Source organism: Lepidochelys olivacea (genome assembly GCF_965140295.1).
Source record: "Lepidochelys olivacea isolate rLepOli2 genome assembly, chromosome: 8".
NCBI classification, from domain to species: Eukaryota; Metazoa; Chordata; order Testudines; family Cheloniidae; genus Lepidochelys; species Lepidochelys olivacea.
Window position 1 is genome coordinate 102,537,218 of NC_140418.1, and position 26,177 is coordinate 102,563,394.

At 41.0% G+C, this 26,177-nt stretch overlaps 1 protein-coding gene across 2 annotated transcripts; it reads left to right on the forward strand.

The window, feature by feature from the left end:
• Positions 1–1,062: 1,062 nt before the first annotated feature.
• On the forward strand, positions 1,063–26,077 carry EFCAB14 (EF-hand calcium binding domain 14). Of its 2 annotated transcripts, XR_014712674.1 has the most exons (12): positions 1,063–1,541; positions 4,067–4,215; positions 8,689–8,834; positions 11,709–11,807; positions 14,487–14,597; positions 15,612–15,713; positions 16,684–16,875; positions 17,963–18,049; positions 19,976–20,084; positions 21,257–21,388; positions 22,230–23,637; positions 24,873–26,077. XR_014712674.1 is itself a non-coding variant. In XM_084636873.1 (11 exons), exons 1-11 carry the CDS (start codon positions 1,354–1,356, stop codon positions 22,403–22,405), a joined length of 1,491 nt encoding a protein of 496 aa, XP_084492999.1. In that variant the 5' UTR covers positions 1,063–1,353; the 3' UTR covers positions 22,406–24,822. The 2 variants fall into 2 exon arrangements, 1 of the variants encoding a protein (XP_084492999.1); XM_084636873.1 differs by lacking the exon at positions 24,873–26,077 and having other exon boundaries at positions 22,230–24,822.
• Positions 26,078–26,177: the final 100 nt, after the last annotated feature.

A 26,177-nucleotide genomic window follows, 5' to 3' on the forward strand; every position in this document is an offset into this window, starting at 1 on the left:
TGAGCCCCCCACACCCAGACCTCCCCTGCAGAGTGCCAACCACCTTCATCTGGACCCCTCTGCAGAGTCCCATTGCCCCTGCATGTGGAATCCCGCAATGAGCCCCAATGCATCCAGATCCCGCATTGAGCCAGCCACACCCAGATTGCCCTACACACAGCCCTCTCTCTCCACACCTGGATGATGGATCCCCCCCCGCACTAAGCCCTCTGCCACTGCATCCTGATGGGCTGAGCCTGCCTGCCCACACCCGCTGTGCCAGGCGCAGAGGGGCAGGGCCCTGGGGTGTTTGTGGGGCAGACCTGGACCTCACACTGTGTCAGGGGTGGGTGCCACCTCACTGCCGAGTCCCTGTCCCATGGGGGAACGCAGGGTGATCTCCCGCCTCCATGCAGCCAGTGGCCCGTGCACGCCATGCTGGAGCCCCCACATTCATTTATTGACAAATACAATTTGCAGAATTTTAAAAGAGCGTGCGCAGAATTTGTCATGGGTCGGGGCGGAAGTCCCTCGGGACGCACGTGGTGCTGTGATGTCACCGTTGCATCACACAATGCAGCCACATCAGAACACCCCGATGTCCTCGCCCTGGGAGTCTGATACAGCCCCGCGCTGCCGTGCGTTCACAGAATATCAGGATAGGTCCCCTAGTCCAACCCCCTGCCCAAGGCAGGACCCATCCCCCATTTTTGCCCCAGATCCCTAAATGGCCCCCTCGAGGATTGAACTCACAACCCTGCGGTTAGCAGGCCAATGCGCAAACCACTCAGCTACCCCGCCCCCGCCGTTGCCACTGGATACGGCCCGGGGACCCCTCCCAACAGCTGATGGGCGATACCACTCGGGCCTGCCGGGAGCCGGACTGGAACCGGCCCCTTCCACCCGCACGCGCTCGCGAACGCGCCAGACGGGGCGGCTGGCCCTTTAATGATCCCGCCCCCGCCCCCTCCCCCTCCCGGCCGGGCGGGGCGAGGCGGGCGCCGCTGGCCAATGGGAGCGGCCCTTACTGGCAGGTGGGGCCGCGCTGGGGCTGAGGGGAGCGGAGCGGCGGCCGAGGGCGCAGCCATGGCCCAGGCGGCGGCGGGGAGGAGGCGGAGGCAGCAGCGGCGGCGGCGCCGAGGCGCGAGGCCCTGCTGAGGGCGGGGCCCGGAGACCCGGACCCCGACCCGCCCGGGGACCGGCCGACCCCCGCTGAGACCCGCCCGACGCCCCCGCGCGGGGGGGGGGGGGCGCCTCCTGCGGGCGCGGAGCCGCCCCAAGCTGGAGAGCCGGGGCCCGGCGGCGGTGCTGGGAGTCGGGTACCAGCCCCCGGCGCCCCCCGCCGCCGGGGCCCCGCTGACCCCGCACAAGAGGATGAAGAAGCGCAAGGAGCTCAACGCGCTGATCGGCCTGGCCGGGGACGGCCGCCGGAAGAAGCTGCCCAAGAAGGGGTCGGGCCACCGGCTGCTCCGCACCGAGCCGCCCGCCTCCGACTCCGAGTCCAGCTCCGACGGCGACGAGGACGAGTTCGGGCCGCCGGGCACCCGCTCCCGCTTCGCCAAGTGAGCCCCGGGAGCGGGGAGCGGGGAGGCTGGGTTGGGGGGGAAGGGGCGGGGTCTGGGCGGCGGAAGCTGGGTTAAATGTAGGGGACGTGGGGAGTGGGGGCCCGGGGGGAGCTGGGGTGAGGGAAGTGGGGGGGGGTCTGGGACGAGAGGGGTGGGGTGGGAGTAGGGGGGGAAACTGGGACGGGGGGGGCTGGTTGTATGTTGGAAGGAAGCAGGGGGTGAGTTGGAAGGTGGTTGGATTAGGGGATTAGTTGGTGTGATAAAGGGGGGCTGAAGGTTATTTTGGATGTTGCGTATTGGGTGTGGAGGGGGCTTAAGGGGGCTAAGAGCTGGGGGCATAGAATGGATGTAATAGGTGAGAGGAACCGGAGGTACAATTTGGGAGGGGATCAAGGTTATGAGCTACAGTGGGGGTTCTCAAACTGGGGGTCGGGATCCCTCAGGGGACTGTGAGGTTATTATGCGGGGGGTCTTGAGCTGTCAGCCTCCACCCCAAAGCCCGCTTTGCCTCCAGCATTTGTAATGGTGTTAAATATATTAAAAAGTGTTTTTAATTTATATGGGGAGGTCGCACTCGGACGCTTGCTATGTGAAAGGGGGTCACCAGAACAAAAGTTTGAGAATCACTGGGCTACAGTGTAGGATAGGCGTATCGGGGAGCTGGAGGTTATAGGACATGGGAGCTGGGAGATGGTTCTGGGCTGTGAGGGTAACTTGGCCTTAGCACCTAGTTTCATCAGGCTCTGACATATGAGGAATAACCCTTGAAGATAAAAAGGGGTTTGTGCGCTCTTTTGATAGCACAGTGTTGTTGCCCTATTGAGTTTGTTGTTCCCTGTTTCCCATCTGTCTTACCCCTTACTTGATCCTAGTTACTTCCATCTTTGTTCTACTTACCATCAGTTATTTCAGTTGCTCACTTTCTATCCTTAGTAAACCTGAGTGCTCCTTGACTCCTAGTTTCAACCCCTTCTTCAATTCTCTCTTCTCAAACACAAAATAAGTCTTAATTGTCAGCAGCGTGGTTCCCTCGTGGTTAAGATGGAGACCATTCTTCCTGCATAATTTCTGTTTCCAAAAGGTTAGGCTGCCTCTAATAGCCTTCATCCCATCCTTGCTTTCATGTGTCCATATTATACTGTTTTTGTATCCATGCATAACACATTACCCATGTCTAGCTGACATTATCTGGCTGGTGACATTTCATATAAAGCTCTCACACAGGCACTGACTGGTCTTTCTAATTTAAATTTACTTCCAAGACTGAGCTCTTCAGTTTTCTAAGTTACTGGTGGTGTTATGTAAGCCTGCCACTGGCTTCTCCCTATTTTTAAAAAATTGCTTATCTTCTTCCTGGAATCTGACACTTCTGCACCCACTGGGCAGATTAGTCACACACCTAGCTATCTGGTTTCTGGATGAATAAATCCCCTTCTGTCAGAAGGGGTTTCTGTCTTCCGTGTTTCTAATGCACCAACCACTGTAGTTGTAGGCACCACTTTTATTTTGTTGATGCTCAGGAAATTAGCTTCAGTTTCTCCTTCTGAGGAAAAAAGTTCCTCCATCCTTCCTTGGTTGTCTTCCATCTCAACATCACTGCATGACCCCAGTAGCTAACCTTACAGGATTATTTACCAGGTAGTCTGATGATAGTCTCTTGGTTGCAAATGGATCCTTAACTCTTCTAAAGTAACTCATTTAATGTGTTCTTAGAATCTTTCCTTTTATAAAAGTCAGTAAGGGCAAAACGATCTTCAGAAAGATTTTTCTTAAATTGTGTGTTGTCCCGTATGAAAGAATTTATCTTCATACAACGAGTAGAAATAGATCTGAAATAGCTTCTGTATTTTGTAACATGTATGTGGCATATGTTGCATGTTAAATATCCACAGAGGTAAAGAATAGTAATTAGACAGGTTGAATGGTTACCAGTATATGCACATATGCTTTAATTATACTATTAAATTTACAGATGAATTGATGCATAGTGTTGTTGTTATACTAGGTATAGAGGAAATACTTTTGCTGGTAAATAAATTCTGCCGTTAAATATTGAAGATCCTCCAACAATGACTTAAAATAAAAGGCTTTACATCTCAGGATTACAATACTTTTAAAATATCTTTTGTCATATCATAATTGGTCTAGTCCTACCCTTTAAGTCTACATTACTTTCCAAACAAACTTTAATTTTGCATTGTAACTCTATTGTAATAAAGCAGGAAATTCTGGAAACAGAAGCATGACAATTGACAACAGGCATGGAGGAGGAAGCATGTTTTCAGTCTCATAGGGATACATTTTACTATGAATACTGTTGAAATCAGATTTTCACGGTATCCCACTAATCAACTGTTTATTCCTGGAAATGCATTGCATAGATTCTTCTCCCCAGTGAAGCAAACTTGCTGTTTTGTTAGTGTGTCAGTTAAGTGAACTTGACTGTAGGTCTTCTTACTCTTAGAATATAGCTGTACATGTCCCATTGCAGATTCATGGTCAATTTTTGATCTTTTATTCAGGGGAGAATACCTGCGATGCTGCAAGCTCTGTTATCCACTATGTGCTTTTGTTATTCTGGCTGCTTGTGTGGTAGCTTGCGTTGGCTTAGTATGGATGCAGGTTGCCCTCAAGGAAGATCTGGATGCACTAAAGGAAAAATTTCGAACTAGTAAGTATATCAACCTATATATTAAACTGAATAATTTAGCTGTGTTTTACCCTTGCTGTTGGGAGAAGGTAGGCTGTGCGTAATGTAACATGCTGTCCTGTGCTTCAGATTGTCACAAGACAAGGTCTAGATAGACGGGGTCAGAGCCTCAGCTGTCCATGTGTTTTTATGGAGATTTGTATATATCTTTCTTAAAAACAAACTGTGAAAATGGTTCTCAAAAATACCAGAGGTGTATGGTCTGTGGACTGTTAAAGATTAACATGATTGCAGCACTGTTTTTTTAAAAAAAGGGGGGGGGGGGAGGCGGGGGATGGCAAGTAGTCTTAAGGGATTTTAACACATCTTTCATTAAAATTAATGGAAGCTGTGAAAATTCCTTTGGCTGCTTTAAAAAAACTCAACTTCTTTTCATGTCTTTGAATGCTGCCAGTTATGTCCTGCTTTAGTACAACTTTGGCTATTTCTGTGTATCTTTACTTTCATTTGAAATTGCTCACTCCAGGACCCATTTTTCTCATTATTTATCTTCATCTCTTGTTTAAAACTGATAGCTGATAATTCTGAACTTAGAGGAATTTAGGTTTACATGAAACATTCTGCTTATTAGTATGAGTGTTGCTTTGTTCACTCATACAAGGTTGACACAGTTGCAGCACGATCAAATCACATCCCTGTGCATAGACTTCCCTCAAACAATTAAGCTTGTCCCCCCAAAGGGACAATGCTGCAAAATCAGAGTATGAACCCTCACATGAAAAGAAATACAGAACTATCTTGTTACTGTTTATTTGTATTACAGTAGTGCCTCAAGTTCTCAGCCAAGTTCTGGGCCATATTGTACTAAGCATAATGTACAAAAACAGAGAAGACTGTCCCTTCCTCAAAGAGCTAACAATCTAAATAGACAAGACAGATGAAGATTCGGAGAGAGGAAACATTATTATCCCCATTTGCAGATGGCACAGAGGCTCCCTGGCAGGGTTTGGAATTGAACCCAAATCTCCTGAGTCTCAGTGAAGGGCTGTAATTACAAGACCAGTTTTCCTTTTTGTTCTGTTGGGGTTTATTTTTATTTTAACAGTTTCTCATTGTTATTCCTATTGTATGTTCCTGATGTTGCACTGGGAATACGCTCAGTAAACTGCTTCTGATAACCCAAAACACCTCTGCTTTACTTTTGTTATAATTACAGAGAAACCAGATTTTATGGACATGTTCTTATAACATGAACATATCCCTTAATTAGTGTTTTCCTTTTGATTTAAATGGTAGGTGATGTATTTTTTATAATTATGAGCTTGTATGCAAAGTGGACATGGTAGCTTCTGCCATTGATGTCTGAAGCAGCTTTGTGTAAGAGAGAGGATTTCACACTTATGATTTTTTTCAGTATGATACTAAGAAAATTCAAATGGAAAATCTCTTAACTTCAAATAGGCTTTTTTTTAAAAAAAATCTGACAATTTTTCACCAAAGAAACATGGTCAGTGAGGTAATATATTTTATTGAACCAACTTGTGTTGATGCGAGAGACAAGCTTTCAAGCTACACAGAACTCGTCTTCAGGTCGGGGAAAGGTACTCTGAGCATCACTGCTAAATACAAGGAACCTGTTCCACCTTGTATTTAGCTGTGATGCCTGGAATGCCTTTCCTCGACCCGAAGAATACCTCTGTGTAGCTTGAAAGCTTCTCTCACATCAACTCAAGTTGGTTCAATAAAATATATTACCTCTCACCCACCTTGTCTCTAATATCCTGGGACTAACACTATGCCTTTCACTAAGACAGTTTCAGGTCAGTTGTCAATAGTGATGCTTAGAATTTATATAGTACTTAATCTTCAAAGCGTCGTACCAGCTTTAAATAGGTCACTTAAACGCATAATAATGAACACATGAAAGTGGGGAAATCAGTCGCATTCATTAATGTGAAAAACTTTTGCAGGGTTTCCTGGAATTATAAGTAGGAGTGGGAGGACAAGCCATCGTATTTCAATGTGAGCTCTTAAAGTGAAAAGCATAGAAATGCAAAGGACTCTGTCAGTTTGTTTAGGTAAAAACATTTACTTACTTTCTAAAGCTATTTTATAAATACCTGATTTACCTATAGGAGCTTCTGAATAAAACACTGTTTGGATCCTGAGGAGTCCATACAGATCTATTATAATCCTTGATCAGGACCCAAAATTGTTTTTTCTTTAAACAAGTTATAAAAAGTAATGTATTTTTTTTTTTAAATAAAAGCTTCTTAAATATTGGTATATTTTTGAGCCCAAAGAGGTAGGCAGTTAAATGAGGGGAAGCAGCCTTTCAGGATGAGGAAAGTGTGGGACTAGAAAACAGAAGTGTCGTGGGGCTGCCACCCTTTAGGGCTTTAAGGAAGCCCAGCACAGCATATAGCGGGGGTGGCCAACCTGTGGCTCCGGAGTCGCATGCGGCTCTTCAGAGGTTAATATGCGGCTTCTTACATAGGCGATTACTCTGAGGCTGGAGCTACAGATGCTGACTTTCCAATGTGCTGTGGGGTGCTCACTGCTCAACCCCCTCCTGTGCCCCAGGTCTTGCCCCCACTCTGTCCCTTCCCCCAAGCCTGCCGTGCCCTCACTCCTCCCCCCTCCCCACCAGAGCCTCTTGCACACTGCAAAACAGCTGATTGTGTGGGTGCTGCCGGTGGGCAGGAGGCACTTGGGGCTGGAGGGGGGTAGCAGATGGAGGGCTGCTGACATATTACTGTGGCTCTTTGGCAATGTTCATTGGTAAATTCTGGCTCCTTCTCGGGCTCAGGTTGGCCACCCCTGGCATACAGCAATCAAGTACATTTATTTTCCTTGGAGAACCATATAAAGTCAGTGGGAGTTGCTACTGTTCTTCATTTCCTTTGGGCCCTTTTAAAAATCCCCATCTTAAATTCTAAATAAAAATGTCGCTTTCCTGTAGATCATAAATCCACAGAATTCACTGCACTTTCTTTAAAGGTGTGCTGTTTACTCTTTATTTACAAATTTCTCTTTAGTCAAAGAATTTTCTGTTCGCCAACTTGTTTTACAAGCAGACTTTTAGTGTGTAAGTACATGCATTTTTTTTGTAAACGGAGTTTGTTGTCAGACGCCACCGGTGTGGTGCTCCGCTCTGTTCAATGATAACAATCGGCTGCATGCGTGTGTTCCCTCTGCTGACACAGCAGACCCCGAGAGAACCCCCAGTGACCACAGACTCCAATAAGGTGCGAAGGCACCTGGCCAGGTTTATTGTCAAATGAAGCACAGTAATAATTTCCAGCAGACTCTAAAGGACATACGACGAATATGTGCCCCCTCACAATGGACTGGCTCAATCAGTGGCAGGACTCTCCACTGCCTTCTAGGCTGAACGAAGACATCCACTCAGGGATGCATTCTTATACACAGATACAAACAAGTTGCACATCGCTCCTGACACATTGAGGTACAACCCCTCTACATGTTAGCGTGCTACCTCTCTCCTGGTACATGTAGGTTCGAACAAACAACTCTCTCATCATATTATCCTTTTGACCCTGTCTTTAGGATGGGTCAGCCTGTTCCTCATTATCTCTGTGGAATGTGTTCGTACCGGGATGTTCTGGTGCCATCCTGGCACATGTTCATCCTATTAGTACTTCATACCCTTTAGATATGTGTTTACGTGCAGTTAGTAGCCGCCTTCTTGCCAACTTCTTTGAGCAGGGCTCGCCTCTGGCTCATAGCCTAACTTTGCTTTATATTAGCAAAGTCTTGACCATTACTTTAGTTTAGGCCTCTGATATCAAGAGTTTGTCTCAGAGCCTCATCTTGCTTACTCTGTTCAGTACTCCAAGTTCCTTCAAGTGATATGAAATCACTCTAATCTCTTTGGAATATTCTTCATAGTCAGCAGTCAGTGTTTGAATTGGGGATTGGGGTTAATTTCATATGTTTTTTCTGTGAGAGTACAGTTCTTGGTAGTTCTCATCACTTACTCATTTTACATCTGAAGAACTGGGGTTTTTACCCACGAAAGCTTATGCTCAAATAAATCTGTTCGTCTTTCAGGTGCCACCGGACTCTTGTTGTCATTTTGCACAGTTTCTTTATTACATCAGTTATTGTATATGCTCCCAACTATGATGTAATAAGAAAATAGTGCAAAATGATTGGATTACCTGAAGAGATTCTAAAGATTGTCAGAAATAACCATAATACGAAGGTACTGTAAAGTGCCAAACATAGTAGACTCTCTCTAATTTTTGGCATCATGTGTTAGATACTGTTGGGCAGGAGCTATCAATTTAAATCAACACTCTATTTCTGGGTTGATTCTGAATATATGAGGATTATACAATGGAGAATGTTACTTGCAATGTTCCCCGACTACTGTAGATGTCACTGGCTACGACTTGTGTTTTAGCTTGTATAATTTTCACATCTTAGTCTGTTTTGCAGGATTATTCAGTTTTTCATTTATTTTTTTAGTGGAATCTAATCAAAAAACATCATTCCAAGAGATCCCCAAATTAAATGAAGATCTGCTTGACAAGCAAAAGCACCTTGAGAAAATAGAGACTGGAGACATGGGACTAAATAAAATTTGGATAAATATCACTGAGATCAATAAACAGGTAATAGGAACAAATGTTTAATATTGAAAAATATTTCATGGGATATTTTCAATGTTTTAAATTTACTCTGTCGTCTTGACTTTACTGTGTGTTTACACTTTGTATGAAAGTAAGAATGAAAATGAACTGTCCTATATTTACAAGCATGCTAGTAATCAGGTCTCTAAAGACTTAATATGAGAAGTTATGTAGATGTAGGTTGAAATTTTCAAAGCTGACTAAGGGATTCAGACACAACTCCCTATAGTTTTCATGGCACATATATGGCAAAATGCCCTAGTTAGTCAGCTTTGAAAATCGCAACCAGAGCACATTACAGTGGATCAAAAATAGTGACTGACTGCCATTCATCTGGGAGGAAAAGTTTAAAGGAGACAGCCTCAGGTTGAGATTGCTTCATCTTTGTGACAGAGATAATTATGCCATTTGTCCCTCCTAACATGAGGGCAGCCCCAAGTGTGAGGGGGCTGTTGGAAGTGGGAATTAGCATACCTAATTACAGCAGAAGCTGAGGGGGATGAAAGATGCCTAAACCACAATCTGTCTCCCGTTTATGGTATTGTAAAGGCAAATAACTCAATACCTCTATTAGTATGTAACATGCTAAAAAAGATGAGTCAGGTTCTCAGCAGGTATAAAATGTAGCTCCATTGAAGTTAATGGCACTAAACTAGGTTAGATTAGCTGAGGATCTGAACCTTTTTGAGTGTTATCTAATTTTAATAATAATTTATTAATTAAAACTGACAGATAAGAATCTTAGTGAAGATAAAGATACCTTTTGCTGGGAAGATGGAGATTTAGATTCAGTCTGTGAAATTGTTTTCAAAAACAATTTCATGTTGGATAAAGTCATCTCTTTGAGTCAGATTTTTAAAGATATTTAGGTGCCTAAAAATGCAAATAGGTGCTTACTGGGATCTTTAAATTTTAAATATCCACCTAGGCACCTCTCTGCATCCTTAGACACCTAAATACCTTTAAATTTGGCCCTTTGGCACTAATCCCTTCCAAGTTTTCAATTATTTTATAGCTGGCCACTTCAGGCCAATCTGATAGCCTGACATACAAGGGGTTTACTAATTTCTGTCATGGCCAGCCTACTGCTAAACCAGTATCTATGCCTTTCTGCCGCTTGGGAAACTGCATATATTTTTACAGGAGCAGGCTGAATTTATATGTTTAACAACTGGATTGTCAAATGGAAGAACTTTGTACTTTGTTCACTTCAACTGCAGAGAAGTGTAAACTGCTTTTAAAGTGATGTGTTTAGCAAATGACCACAAATTGCTGATAGTTTTACTTGCTAATTGGCAATTTTCTAACTTGCATAGATCATATGTATAAGTCCATTTGAATGACTTAATCTTTTTAATGACTCAACTTCTGGTGCATTATTTGTAACTAATTTTTGAGCTAAACTATTTTGCAGAAATTCTTCTACTTTCATAACTTAGTTTTTCAGTGCGTTATATATGTAGCTCCCATTTTATGTAGCTGTTTGAAGCATATTAAGGGAGGGACAGACAGGAAAGTTGAGCATTTTGTTGTATCAGATACTGTGAATAAGCACGCTAACCAATAAGGAACTAGATGATAGTGCATTTCCTGCTTTTAAAAGATTATTGCTCGTCATTTTGTTCTCTTACAGGAAACTAATTCTATAGCAATGGGCAAATACAAATTGAAAAAATTTGTTGCAAACAAATATGTAGGCTTTAGTTCCTATGATTCTTACAAATACAATAAAATTTTAAACAATGTAAGGAGTAGTACTGATGTTTCATGTAATAGAGCTCTTACATAGGCCAATTTACAGTATTAGTTGTATGTCAGTTGTTCAGTGTAATATTCTATTTTCTTAATTATTTGACCTCATTACACTATAAACAAAGCTCCTCACAATAGTGAAGGTGCTTCTCCTCTCACCACCCCTGTGAAGTAGGGTAGGGCTGTTGTCCCCGTTTTACAGATGGTGAACTGAGGCACAGACTGAGTGACAAGCCCAAGGTCACACAGAAAGTCTGTGACAGAGCTGGAATTGAACCTGGGATTCCCAAATCCAGGCTGGCATGCCAACCACTGGGCCATCCTTTTCTAGCTCTTTTTCAGGTGACTGCGAAGTTCAATAAAGTACTTACAATATTATCAAGGTACAGTGTCATATTTGAGAGTTCACTGAATAGTGAAAGTGCAAAAATATCCAGTTTGGACATTTCTGTTAAGGCTTTGCATTTAAAAAGTTTCTATTAATAAAAAGGCATTAAGATTCTTTCCTTTTTCAGTTGGCAGTGATATGAATAAAATAACACAGTAGAGAAGATATTACTCTATAGGTCCTATTTTCAGGCACTTGTATCTCATCCAGACGATCAGTCTCTTATGCTAGTTCTCAATCCTGATTATTATAACTTAACCAGATGTTAGTACCACAAAAATGATTTTCGGTGTCTGTCTTATACACAAGATTTAACATGAATAGTAAAGGAGGGTAGCAATCTGTCCAAACAAAAGCAGTCTAAAGAGTGAAATTAACCTGATATGTACACCACAAATTCTTTTTTGCAAATTCTAAAGTTTGTGGTCAGGGTTTTCCTGTGACTTGCAGGGCCCAAGCTGATTAAATTCTTGCTTTTTGTTTTATGAGAAGGCATTAATAGTGTTAGAAACATCAGCCATCCCACATCTTTGTGGTGGTGAAGACTGGTTGGGCTATGGATTCTGTGCACTTCCAAGAAAAACACATGGCCTTGAGTAGTTGCTTGTGTTGAATGTCAGTTATAAATTAAAGTAACAGTCATTAGGGGTGGGGGAAGATTGAAATAAAGAACTTTGATGTGTTTACTAATTCTAAATACTTTTCTCTGTTTTTAGATATTGTTTTTGACATCAGCAGTAAATCACCTCAAAGCCAACATCAAGTCTGCTTCTGATTTGATTATTCTTCCTGTTACTGTAGAGGAACTTCAGAAGGTAATTATTCTAAATATGGCTTTTGGTGAACATCACACTAACTCTAAACTATAGCTGATTGCAGAAACATTTGGAAACTCGTCAAACAGCAGTAACTACCAGAGTGTCTCAAAGATCATATGCCTCTATGAAACACTGTTAGCTTGTGTTTATTTCAGTGGAGCACCTTTACTGTCATGCTCAGTGATCCTTACTTAAGGCAAGCTAGAATATGATAGAGAATTCTCTAGACACATTTTAATTGGTAAAATGAGAAATCTCTCATGAAATGGGTACGCCTTTATGTTGGTTTTATACGTATATTACCATTTGCATTGGTAATCTTCCTCCATTCACATGTACATGAAGGGCTTGGCTTTGTTTTATAACCCTTACAACCCTAAATCAATATTTATTTAGCTTTCTTTGGTTGGAAGTGGAAACATATCATTTTTTGGAAAACCTTCTTAAATTTCAACAGTAATGTAATTCTCTGTATGGTTTATTTTTATATTAACATGTAGACGTGCAGAAACTGTGTCATTTATCCAATAGACTGAAGTGACAGTAGGAAAGTCCTCAGGGTATTGTGTTTTCAGTATATGCATAGTGAAATTCATTATGAAGTGGTCAGTGTACACATACTAACCAGAATTTCCAAGTTACATATCTGCCATTTTATGTTAATAGCTGACAAAATTTAAATTGATTAGTAAAAGTGTCTTTGAAATTAGTTTTGCCTTCTGTATCTCAGCTACTTTTTATTTTAAATTTGCACTGTTTTAAACTCTTTTTTTAAAAGTAACAAATACACACCCCTCTTGTGGTCAGAGTTCTTGTAGAGCAGGGCTCCACATGTGGAGAATATTTCCAGGCAATTGATAACCTCTTGAAAGACTAGCTAGATGGAAACAAGTGTAACTGTACTTGGACTTCTGTTAACTGTTATAGGGGTGGTTTCTGTGGCTCACGCCTTAGCTGAACTTTCTTTCAAAAAGAGGAGCTGGCTTGTTCCCTGGGTTAAGTGATTGCCTAAACTTTCCTAAGGTCCACGTTAGCAGTTTTGTTAAAGCAAATATTTATATTAAGGGAATACCTGAAGGCTACAGATGGGCTGGATACCCATCATGATGACAGTATCTAAGTGGAAGTCTTACAGTCTACAGACACAGAGTAAAGGGTTGGAGATGGGGATATAACAAACAAATCAATATAATGAAGAATTGGCACAGTGTGGTTGGTTACATTGTAGGGGTTTTGTTTTTTATTTGAAGCTAGAGATGGGTGTAGGGTTTGGGAAAGAAGGGGAAGAGGAGAGTATTTATAGCTAGTCACCTGTTTTGACATGATCAGGAGACTCCATTTTGTAGGCATTATATCAGTGGTAAGTCTTAAAGTAATTTTCCAGGAGCCCAAGGGCTGCACCTAGTTTGCACAAAACAGAAGATTGCAGTGTCCCCAGATTCCCCATCGCTGCCACCACCGACTTTAATATAGAACTGTGGTCTCTAGGGCTTCAGGTTTCAGCATGCAATGCTCCATTTTGAGCTGAATGATAAGGCTGCGTTTCCTGCTGGAACAAGTCATGCTTGGCCACATCTCACTAAAGTTGAAGGCCCAGCTGACAGTATGACGGAACTTTGGGAGCTGAACTAGGTTCATGAAGGGCACTATTTCCAACCCTAAGCTAAGGTATTAGAAATAGTGGCATCCATTTTCACTCTTCTCCCAGATATCCTCTTGCTTGCAGTCTTACATTTGGTAAGTACAGTGTAAAGTTGGAAGCCTGCCAGGAAGTACATTATGCCTTAACTTCATTTAAAAAAAAGTGCTTGAAAAACACTATAGGGAGTTAAATAAAATTGTTTAACTAGTTTTTAGGTTTGACAACTAAAAAAGTGGTGAAATTCTAACCTTTAAGCTTGGTGTCCTTCACTCCTCACTGTGTGTACATTGCAGCACATTAGATCACTCAAGAGATTGCTGCAGTGCGTAGGTGGTAGCATGGTTTTTTTGAATACTCTTGTGGAAAAGAAGCATATGTGGAGCTTCTTAATTTTTGTATTTGGGTGTTGCCTTGTTTGCTAGGGAAACTGCTGCTACCCCCTGAATTGTATTTAAGAATATTTTTAAGCCTCCTCTTCCATTGCAGTTTAATGTCTCTGAAAGCAATGGGGAGGCTTTTTTATACTGTTAAATAAGCCCGAAGAATTCCTTTACTGTATCAGAGTTCCCCCTGCAGAAGGGCAAGTGGTGAGAGCACTGTTGCTGCAGTAGGACACTCTTATGGAAGAGTGGAGAGGGTGTATGCTGTGTGCTTGTGTTGGGATTTACAAGAGGAGAAAATGGTCAAGTTCATCTAAGTATGGCTTAACAGCCCAGAAATACTTAGGTTGCTGCAGGAGGAGCATGCCTCTATAGATCCCCTTAAGTCACCCACATGAAAAATGGAAGAATACATGTGGATGGAGGTTATATTAATCTTCCTTGTTTGCATCAAAACATTTTGAGCAAAGACTAAGGGTAAAATGGCTATTATATTCTGTAAATGCAAATCTGAATCCTCCAGTTCATCACATAGGTTTCTCACAATCTAGCTGCCTGGCATTTCATTAACAAAACATTGTTTTGCGAGTTGGTCTTTCAGGCTCTGCAGCTGAGCACAGCTGAAATTTATTAAGTTGCTATTTCTGTTTTCAGAGCGTAGCTACTATAGGTAGCACTCTAACCAGTGTTGCTCATGATGTTGAGGCTATGCAGGCGGCGATTGAAGAACACAAGAAAACCACAGAAAGACTCCAAAATGATTTGGTAAGGACCGTACTAATTTAACAGAGTTAAATATTAGCTGCATAATCTGTGTAAAGCTTAATGTGAACTCTGCCAAGTGCTGTGTAACTTGAAAAATAATAATTAAAGATCTCTGCAAGATGCTGGCTAGTATAATAATATAATAGCTAATAGTCTTCATGTGGCATCCATTGTACAGTAATGAGAGCATATTTTCTTGAGGCCAGAATCTCTGGTTCCCTCCATAGGTTTGCAAGACCAGAAATACTGGTTGCCCACTGTGTAGGTGTGGCATCTCCGGAGGGCTTTACACCACCTACGTGCTGCAAAGTACAACTTACTGTAGCTCTCGGCACAACAACTTGAGAGCAGTTGGGATTGTGGTGGTGCTAGGAGTAGGCTGGGGTGAACAAGTCTCTGGCCCAAATCAAGGTGCATACATAGGAAATATAGGTTCACTAATACCAGCTGAAACTCTCAAATAACTGAACCTTTTTACTTTTAAACCTTCAGTCTTCCTGCCAGACTGGGAATGGACGTTTGTAAACTAACTTCTGCTGCTGCAGCAGGAAACACTTCAAGAACACCATAATGCTAATCGATTTGTTCACTTCCACTAATCCGATTTTTCCTTTATAGCAGGGTCACTGACAACCAGGGATTCTTTGTGCTATGTATTGGAAAATCGTTGGTGCTTATTCTAAGAAACTATGCAGTTCATTCTTAATTTTTCTTAACTGAAATGTGTATTACGTGCATGTGTACTTTGAATGCTGCATGTGATGGGGAAAATGGCTAATGTGTGGCCGCTATTTTGGTGAAACGAATGTCTGGACCCTACCTATTTAATAGAACAGAAATCGTACAATGTGCCTTCTACTCGCATACTTAAAATATTCCATGCACAACCAACCTATGGTTCAAAATGTGTAATTCTTGCAGATATTTTACTAAAATATGTGAAGTTATGTCTACAGTCTTGTTTCATAGATGTAACAAAATATTTATTAATGTAACTTCTGCTTCTTTTGTTAGAATGAATACATTAAAGAAAATGGAGAAAAACAGATATCTTCACTTTCCGCAACTGTCAGTCCAAGAATTAGCAATGGGAATCAGACTGAGAATTTTAAACAGGTATTTCTTGCTTTTCCATTAAATACCAGCAGTATTGCAATGGGTAAAAGTACAATTAATATTTCCCTTAGGCCCTTCAATATTGTAGTATACTATGAAGTATGTTTGTGTCAAGGCTGAACTTGAATAGAGTCCACATAAGCCAAATACAATATTGTAATGATATTCCTGTAATGTTTTCCCATAGTAATGTTTCTGCATGTAACTCTAGATGGATCTTTACAGTGCCTCCTTAAGTGACATTTTTCATAGCTTTACTAGGAGTACAGTGTAAGTGAGTGCACTGCAAAGGCTTAGTAACTGGTGGTTGAACAAGTTAAGGGTGTATCTTGTAGTAGAAGTGCGACTAATGAGTTAAGGACTTGAAATAGAACCTGGCTTTAGTGTCAGGTACTTGCCTGTCAGCTTGAGCAAGAGAAGGAGTGGCAGGTGATGAGTCATTCTGAAGGTGGTAAAGTACAGAAACAGCTTCAGAAAAATGAGTGAATGGGACATATGACTAGACGGAAATAACCTTGGGATGGGAGTGAAACCAGTGTTTGTGTTTTCAATACAAACCGTGCCCACTTCAGAAGTAAACCTTGTATGAACAATGCCTAGTGCTTAAGCTTTTTGTCTAATACAGTAATTGGTATTGTGCTTAAGGTAATTTGCATTGAAATTAGGTTAATGCACACTTCAGTTAACTGCATGGCACCTGTTGTAATCAGAGAATTCATTGGCAGCAGTGAGTTTTAGCACTAGGAAACCCCATTTTCAAACAGCAAAAGCTAAAGTGACTCACTCTGTTCTCTCTCTCACTGTCAGGCAGTTCCAAATACACAGTAATTTGTGGGGCTCTGAGGCCCTTTGGAGAAGGATACTTGGTTGAGCTGGGCCCATTCGCTGTTTCGTTAACTAAAATAATGCTGTGGCAGTGTTTCCAAACAACCGTAGTAGGATAACACAACTTGCTGTCTTTTTATTTCAGGATAACCAGTTCCTGCATGCCACGGTAGAAGAGATAAATGCTTCCTTAGTGGCGTACCAAAAGCTCAATGATCTAAAGCTTCTAAGTATGGATACAACAATCAGTAATATAACTCGAAGGGTTACATGGTTAGAAAACTCTGTGGTTGCTGTGAATACGTTGGAAAACGGAGAGAATTTGTCCACTACTGTGGTAAGTGCTCAGTGACCATGGGTGCCTGCTTGCCTTGTAGGGTACTTGAGTGGCTGAGGGTGCTTCCTGTGCAGCAGTCCCAGTCTGCAAGAGACTAGGGAGGCCTTTCACTACACTGGGGATGGACTAACCCAGCGGTGCTCAAAGTGTGGATTGGGTCCCCAAAGTGGGTCACAACCCCATTTTAATGGGGTTGCCAGGGTTGGTGCTAGAATTGCTGGGGCTCGTGGCTGAAGCCGAATCCCCTGGGTGGTGGGGCTTGGATTAGAGCCCCCCTGCCTGGAGCTGAAGACCTCTGGCTTCGGGCCCCCTCCTCCCCCTGGGTGGTGGGGTTCAGGGTCAGGCGTTAGTCCCCCTTTCTGGGATCCTGTCGTAATTTTTGTTGTCAGAAGGGGTCGCGGTGCAATGAAGTTTGAGAACCACTGGCTAACCTAAAGGAAATGTGTCAAGCTGATGTTCTGAGAGGCTTAATATTTGATTTTAAAGGAAGTTGGAAGTGTCGGCTGCTGTTCAGGTATCCTAAGTGGCAACCTTAAGAATGTTTGTGTGCTGAAACCGACACAGTTCTTCCACCAGCCCATTAAGAATCTAGGCCAATCCCTGAATGCTCCTACCTAGTACTGCCTCTGGGATAGGGTTTTCGAAGTGTATGCTATACAGTAAGGGTATGCTGATGCTACAGTGTGTAGGAATTTACTGTATAAGTCTCATTAACATTGAGTCATGCAGATAAATTTCCGGGCTGAAATTAAATTCTAGGACTACATAAGGTAAGATTCCCAATGCCATGTTTGAAATTTGCATTTAAATACACTACTTAATCCCATCTTGTTCTGCAGGGTCTCGGTTGGTTGTTGGAAAGTAGAAAGTGTGGCCAAGTCCATGCATGAGATCCTGCAGAAATATGTTTCACATAGTGTGGTAACCAGAATCAACCTCTTAATATTAATGTGGTTCTGGTGTATATTTGTTGTAAGTTTGATTCTGTTTTACTGCTACATGCTTGCCCAGTTTGAAGGAAGCAAACTTAATTTCAGAAAACTTTAAGCAAATGTCTAAGTTCTAATATTCTCACCTTTTTCTTCAGGTGGGTAATACAACTACCTCCCCAAAAGTGGAAAGTCAAGATCAACTAGAGAATGAAACTGGTGCAGAAAAAGCACAGAATGCAAAGGTAAGCAGAGGAAAGTAAAATCAGTGTTGATTAGTAGATCATGCCATTAGTCATTTTAAGTCACATTTATTTAGATCAGTCTGATACTAATACATATTTTCAAAGACAGTGAGGTAGCAAAGTAACTTTCCCACAACACTGTGTGTGTGGGAAATGAGTTAAGATGAAAGTAAAACTAATAATAGGGTAAGATCCTGCCATCTTGAAATCTGTAGAAGCAGCATGCACATGAGTAAAAGCTGCAGGATCCAGGCTCCCAGTAACTACATCTCCCTCTGTAACTTGCCAAGATAGCTGCATTCAACAGCAATATTGCAACTGAAGGAGCATTGAGGGAGACTCTGAGGGGCCAGGGGCTGGGTCGTCTTGGCAGACAGCCCTTGGCACATCAACTGCTTACTAAGAGAGATCAGGACACTCATGGCATGTTTTGTGGTTCAGTGAAAGCCTTCCCCCTCAAGTAACAAACTGTAAAGACTAACTGAAAGCATCTCTAATAGACAAACAAAAGACCACCCTGATTAAATAACAGCAGCTGAATTGTTGTGGGTGGGAGTTATTTCTGGAAAACAGTTTATTCCTTTATATTCAGTATATAAATAGTGTTGGAGTGGTAGTTGGATGCATAAGAAATGCTTGTGCACAGGTTTAAAAAAACAACCTGTGATCATCCGAGTGATACTTGCTGAAGATCAAATACCTTCAGTAACCCTGTTTTTGTAACTCTTATGTAATCTTGATTTACATGTTCAGTCTGTGAAATAAGGGCCAGAGAATGGATAGATTGAGCAAAAAGTTTGAAAGGGACAGTGTGATAAAACTTAACTTAGATACTCTTAAAAGGTATCAGAGTATCTAACAGCCATGTTAGGTCTGTATTCGCAAAAAGAAAAGGAGTACTTGTGGCACCTTAGAGACTAACCAATTTATTTGAGCATAAGCTTTCGTGAGCTACAGCTCACTTCGTCGGATGCATAAAGTGGAAAATACAGTGAGGATGTTTTTATACACACAGACCATGAAAAAATGGTTTATCACTTAAAAGGTTTTCTCTCCCCCCACCCCACTCTCCTGCTGGTAATAGTTTATCTAAAGTGATCTCTCTCCTTACAATGTGTATGATAATCAAGGTGGGCCATTTCCAGCACAAATCCAGGGTTTAACAAGATCGTCTGAGGAACAGTGGGGGGGAGGGGGAAAGGAATAAACAAGGGGAAATACTCTTAAAAGGAATTCAGATGGATGAAATAATTCCTAAGATGTCCTAAGAGTCAGTGAGTTGCCATAACTTATAAACAAGACCCCAAGTTCAACTGCATGTGGTGGCTGGGTTTTAGTACATGGCTTAAATCCTATGTTCACTATGAGAATTAGCAAAATAGATCCCATGTGTGACAAACAAGCTCTGTATAAAGGTCTGGATATTTTCAGTTCATTTGTCAGGGATTTAGTAACTTATAACTCCTGCATCCCACCACGGCCATCATTGTTGCACAAAGACTTAAAAAATAAGCAGTTGAAACAATGCTGTGCAGCTCTACTAAGATGTCAGAAGCTTACCCCACGTTACGTTGGGAAAATATAGTAAACGAAGGCTTTAGTCAACATACCGGACACCTTACTTTTAGATACAAAATAGTGGTAAATAAAGCATGGGAATTTTTTGTTTAGAAACAAATAATGCAAAAAAAAAAGTATTTTTGCCTGTTTTAGATTCAAGTTCTGGTATTAGAGACTAATGCATTGCATAGGAGTGAACTCTGATGGGATATAGTTCCCTGAAGATTTTCTTTACCTTCTTAACCAACTGAAGTATGTAGACCAACAGTTGTAAAGTGAATTCTCTTTACCTGCTGTGCTGTGCTATACCTGGTTTAAAAAAAAAAAGGTGGTTTTTAAGAAATATTTTCCTGTTGCTTTGTACAGAAAATAGAAAATGTAGATCATCAGGTATCAAAACTAAGAGAGAAGCTTCAACTGATCAATGCTCTCACAAGCAAGCCAGAAAATGAAAGATCTGAGGCATCAAAAAAAGGTGGGAGTATTATGTAGTAATGTCACATAAATTTGAAGGATCATTCTATAATTCCGAGAATAAGTAACACAGGTGAATAATTAATATTAAGATCTTGGTCAGGGAACATGAGTAGTCTTTAAAATAGAAAGAAATTGATGGTACTAAAATGGAGAACTCTTGCTTAGAGTTCAAAATATAACATGTAGAAATTAAGTGAGGTTTCCCATGGTGCTTAGAAGGACCCCTTAACTTATGCTGTGTAGCATTTCCATTTATGTAGAAGCAATACAGGCATGGAATGAAATGTTGTTTGTCATCAGGGTCTGTTAAACTATCACATTGTCACTTTATCATTTTAATACTAATTGGTGCTCAGTAGCCAAATTAAGTACTGCTTTTTCAATAAATATTAGTGCTTCTAAAAATTTAGCATAATGCCAGCAAGAGTTACAGCTCTACTACTGCACCTCAGTCCCGAACTTCAGTATCTCTGCTATTCCAGTCCTAAGTAATACCAAACATGTGCATCAAATGGCCACACTTTACTGTAGTAGAAACTTGCTAATTCGCATCTGGCTAATTGCTAAACTTGACAGTTCCTTCCAAAAAAAGGCTCTCGCCTCACTTACTGGGAAAGAGGTAAGAGCAATAGTGAGACCTGTTTAGGAATTGCCATGCCAAATCAGACCAGTGGCCGTTCTCCAAAAAATTTAGCACCAGGTGATCTAGAGGAAGGTGCAAGAAACCCTGGAGTGGACAATTACAGTATCTAGCCATTAGGAAATTTTGTTCTTTAACCCCCTCAGCTAGAGAGCGGCATATGCCCTGAAGTGCACTCATACTGCAAGTGTGTGTTCTTTTCACAAAATGTACTAATGTACATTTCCTAGTATAGCATGGAATACTAAAACCACATAACTGTCTTACAGAATATACTTCGGTGATATGTCCTATAAGATGGCTTATTTGCTTACTTCCTGTTTCTCCAAGTTAGATCTCTAGTGGGTCTCCCTACTACTAGTGAGATGTAGCAAGATTTTGCTACATGTTGAAAGTAGCAAACCACCCCATAGTACGCTTGAACCTAGTTTTTGTAAGGCAAAAAGTCTTTGTACCACAGGTCTGTCTTGTCCCTGTTGATTTTAATTGTGTTAAAATTGATAGAAGTTATTTTACATTTGTTTTAACAGGTGGAAAAATGCAGACTGCTATGTCAAAGCCTACAAATCTTCCAAAACTTTTATCGAGAACAGTTGGAGGCAACATGGAGAGAAATGGACACCCAAGACGCTTGTCGTTACCAGGAATTGCCACCATAAAAGGTACATCTCAGTTTACCTTTGATTTTCATAAACACTTCCTATAAGTGCAGACTAACAGACCATGAATAGTTGTGGTATAACATAGCTGAGGCAGAATATGGGACGGTAGTTCTGGAAATGGAACATATAGAAAGTATGTTGACAAGTCCAACAGAAGGAAGGATGGATGGAAGAAAATGGGCTTTAGTGATTTGGAGAAGGGCCATTTGCATGAAATGGGAGACTGTTTTGAGTGTAAGGTGTATCATGAAAGATACATAAAACAGGGTGGGAGAGAAGGGATAAAAGGAGTGGGAAGGTGTCAAGGGCGCAGGATATAGCTGTAAGATAGAGCAAACTGGTATCTGGATAGAACTATTTCAACTCTTAAGTTGGCAAAAATATAATGTTTTAGCTTCAAAAAATGTGCAGAGAATAATAGAAATGCTTGTCCCTCCATATGATCTACATAACAAGTATAGAAACTTTTTAGTTGAAAGGCTTCTGTCATGGAAGGTCAACTAAGTCTGTATATTTTTATCAATATTTGGTTGGGGGAGTGGGTTTTTAGATGTCATTAGAAATAGCGATTAAATGCTTTTGTGTTCACATTCACTAAGTGGATTCCAACTAAATCTACACACCTTCAGCAGAGCTTACACTTGCTTTCTGAATTCTCATGGTTACTGGCTTATGCTTTGTGTTTGACCTACTATATGTATACAAAGAACATCTTATAAAGCCTCATGTAGCTTTCCAGGCTTGTAAGGGACCATATAATGTAGTAAAAAAGGAGCATAACTTGTACTATAACATCGTGTAATTAAAGTGCTTGCTCCTTAAAACTTTGTCCTTTTTGCAGATCTTCAGGATTTGTTTGAAAAGACAGATCAAGGCACTGATGGAAAGCTATCCTATGAAGATCTCCAAACTCTGGTTGGCTTGGCAATACAAGAGCCACAGAGCTTTAAGGAATTTGATACAGACGGGGATGAAAAATACTCATTACCAGAACTGAGATTAGCTTTAGGTGTATAGCATACATATTTAGCAATGCAGTATTGATTAACTTTACTGTAGCTACTGAAAACTGCAAAAGCTACGTCTGCACTTTGCCCAGCATTCTTCAAATCTTTGGAGCTAACTTTATGTACATGGTGCCACCTTTTTAATTTGCATTCTTTGGATATATTTAAAGATTTTTAAAGGGTTTTATGTATGGCATAATGTTAGGAAGTTCCTTCAAAATTCCAGGAAGATCATAAACTCAAACTACATTAGGAATAGTCAGCCAACATTTTCTTTCCCTTTAAGGGGCATTCTTGTGTTTAAATTGGAACATGTGTACGTATAGACAAACCCATGTTTTATATTTCACATAAATTTGCCTTAAATTAGAGAGCTGCACTTTATATAGAGCCAGAAGAAATCTGTCTTTTAAAGGTAGGCCTTTTCTTCGTGTAAATATTTGAAATTGAATAAATTATGCATATTTTGGGGAGAGGGGGTGTTTTCAGGGCTGCATTGATAACCACGCTGGTTTGTAAAACATAAAAATGCAGGATAGTCTGGAGGCAGAGGGTATTTCAGTTTCCACTTGGATTTTAAATTGCCAGTGCATCCAGGGATGGTGTTTGAGTTCAGACTGAGGCAGATGCAAGGCATGATTTTTCATGCCATCCTACAGAGGGCTTTCACTTTAAGAGGCAAGGAGTGAGAAACTTATTGTTTCTTTTTACATCATGAGCCCATCCGAATAATGACATGATTGGGACTAGGTAAGCTAGCAGCTTATGACCCAGTTCAGTGTTTCCTTTTAACTTTGTTGCGTCCGGGGTTATAATTTGTGGGAGGAGGATGGCTGTAAGGGAGGGAAAACTATTGGGACATTTTAATGGACTCTTAGAGTTTAAAGCAACCTTGTCCCCTGAAGCTGCTGCCAGCTGCCATCATGACAAGATAACTTGCAACCCTACCCTCCATATACTTGGCAAGCTTACAAGTGCGATAATGGTCTCCCTGACTGATCATGGGTGTTTATTTTTAACAGGGCTTCTGATATTGTTTCATGTTGTTAGTCTATCCATGACCACAAGCAGTTTGTTTCTAAACAAGCCTCTTTGTGCTGCAGTGTCTCCAACAGGATGGGAAAGCCTACAATAAAGAGAACTTGGATGCAGTTTCCTTGCTGCATGAATGTTCACAGTTCTTAGGATCTTAGAGGACTGTATATTCTTCTCATTCAAACGGGGACAAAAGGCAGGTGCAGGGTAAGATTGTACTACATATAATTTTTTTATTGATGAGTGCAATATAAATTTTCTTCACTATAGGTATTGCTTTGACCTTGAAACCAATATCCACACTCAGAGAGGAACATACTAATATGTTCATACTATAAATCTAAACTTGAAGACTGCAATATCCAGAAACTTTCTCTGGACCATACAGAAAGGCTTTTGCAAAATGTAGTATCCTGCAGGCCAGATCAGGGACAAATTAGACTTTATACAAATCGTTTCATTGGCCACAAGCAAAATTCATAGCTCATTTTTTGTGGTCATTTGAATATTGATTTAGTGGACTGTGAAATACACTGATGGTCTATCGATATGGGCTATCTGGAAGTCTGTTCATAGTTAATTTTATGTGACTTTGAATGGGATGCTTATAATTTTTACAAGGAAATATTCTCTGGAAGTATTCAAATCAGTGAAAGGTTTAGCAAAATGGAACCCTTTCCTAGGTTATCTAGTCTGTTTCACCATCACTCTTCTGTCCTGTTTTGGGCATGTTTGCTTTGCTCAACAGGGAGATGCTTTCATTGATGTGAAGTTTTGAAACGCAGTATAACCTGGCTTCTAAGGCAAGTAGAAGTCAACACTCGCTTGTTCTGACCAGTTTCCACACCCCTTTTATACACTTCTGTATAAATCCCTTAACCAAATAAAATTTCTAGCAATAAAAAATAACCATTCTGGTATTTTATTTGTACATTGTGTATCATAGCTGTATGCCAGAATTTGCACGGTATTTTTGCAAGGTTTATTTGTATGAAACAAAACTTCGGTAAAAGGTAAAACTTAGAATTGTCTATAATCGCAACTTTGAATGTTTTCCCTTGTTGCAGTCTGTTTTAATTTTGCAGGGTTCTTCTATGGTAATGAGAAATCTTACTCAAACAAAACTCTGGAAAGAGTGCATGCATCTCTGATCTCTAGTATTTTTATGTCCTGTATATGGCAGTAGCACTGAATTGATCAATTATTGAGGTACTAAGACATGAGACCATTTTGTAGTGCTGGTTAACCTTGGTTATTGTGCATCTTGGATACATATTGCCATCTCTAAGGTCATTAATTGGCCTTGCCACAAGGTCTGCAGCCTTACTATGATTGTGGAGTGGACATGTACAAGAAATATAACAAACTAGGGTCATTTAAAAGTACAGTGAATTATTGTTTGTTGCTGACTAGTTCTTTTTCTATTTAATTTTGGCCCGCAGGCAGCCATCCTAATTTCAAAGTATTGCTCAGCATTCAAATGCTCAAGACTTGTACTGCTTCTCAGTTTCCACTGATGTTATCAATCCATGTGCTGGCCTAGATTGTTAGGTAAGGCACCAGCAGGCTTTTGCTGATCGTCCAAAGCCCTTATCTACACTATTGTTGACTGGTCAGTGGTAGCGGCAGGTCTGTTAAATACTTGCCTAGATTTGCTCTCAGCAGGGTGAGATGACTGGTGGCTGGTCTACATTTGCACCACCTGGCACTAGTGGGAAATAGAGCCACAATTGGTGAGACTTTTTTAATCCTGTTCTGTCAGCCATGGGACTTAATGCTTCCCTCCACAACCAGAACAGCTCTTCCAAAATGAAACAGTGGGATAGTTCATGGAAGATACATGGATCCTAAATTCTAGTCTTTCACTGTGGTTAACTCCATGGATTCCAGTGTAGTTACTCTTTACTTACCCTAGAAAGGCTCAACCATGGTCACTAGGATGCGGTACTTAAAGGGAGATGCTGCCACAGAAGTACCAGTGAAACTTTCTTAGACATTGGCTATTGGAAACCCAAGCAGGAAAGGGTTAAGTCTGAGAAGCAGAGGTGGGTTTACTTTGGGAGAGCGGATGGAGAAGAGGACTTGACAGAGGTCTTGGCAGCAGTGGAAGTTTGAAAAAGGTTGCTTCTAAGCATTGGGAAAGGGACAGGAGAGAAGGTACGTCACTTTATTAAATGGGCTTTTAAAATCATTGACTTTCAATGCTCTTAACTTAGTGATGTAGACTCCTGTTTGAGAATACCTACATGAGAGAAACCTCTGGATGCTCCTGTTAAACTAGTACTAAAGCATGGCACTGGTGTAGCCAACTGCTGTCCAGGATTCTTACACACCCATTTTATAACCTATCCTAGAATTGTAAATAATTACCAAGTTGTTTTGCAGTGATTTTTTTTGAAGTTTTGTTTCCATATATGTTATGTTCTTGCCTGCTAACTTGTTTTTAAACTTAGATTTACTAAACTCAGATTTTTAGACTCAACAGTGTATAAGGACCATTTTGTTAATTTTAGTTTACCTGACCTTTCCTGTACAATAAGTGAAATGTTGGATTTTATTTCAATAAAGTTGGACCTATTTTGGAAATGTACAGAAGCTTTTTAGAGCTGTATATGGAGTAAATTAAAGCTGATTTTAGTTATAGTTCTGCACATGTCATCATGTAACATAACTGTTTAATTTATCTAAATAAAATATTTCATTTTTGTAGTGTGTACTTGAGTAAATCATTTGTGGAATAAACAATA

What these genes read in the sequence shown, in the direction of transcription:
- EFCAB14 (XM_084636873.1), top strand. Translation starts at nt 1,354, where the DNA reads ATGAAGAAGCGCAAGGAGCTCAACGCGCTGATCGGCCTGGCCGGGGAC. An exon ending in AGACTGAGAATTTTAAACAG is followed by an intron (nt 15,714 to 16,683) that starts GTATTTCTTGCT and finishes TTTTTATTTCAG; the next exon opens with GATAACCAGTTCCTGCATGC. An exon ending in AGGAATTGCCACCATAAAAG is followed by an intron (nt 21,389 to 22,229) that starts GTACATCTCAGT and finishes TCCTTTTTGCAG; the next exon opens with ATCTTCAGGATTTGTTTGAA.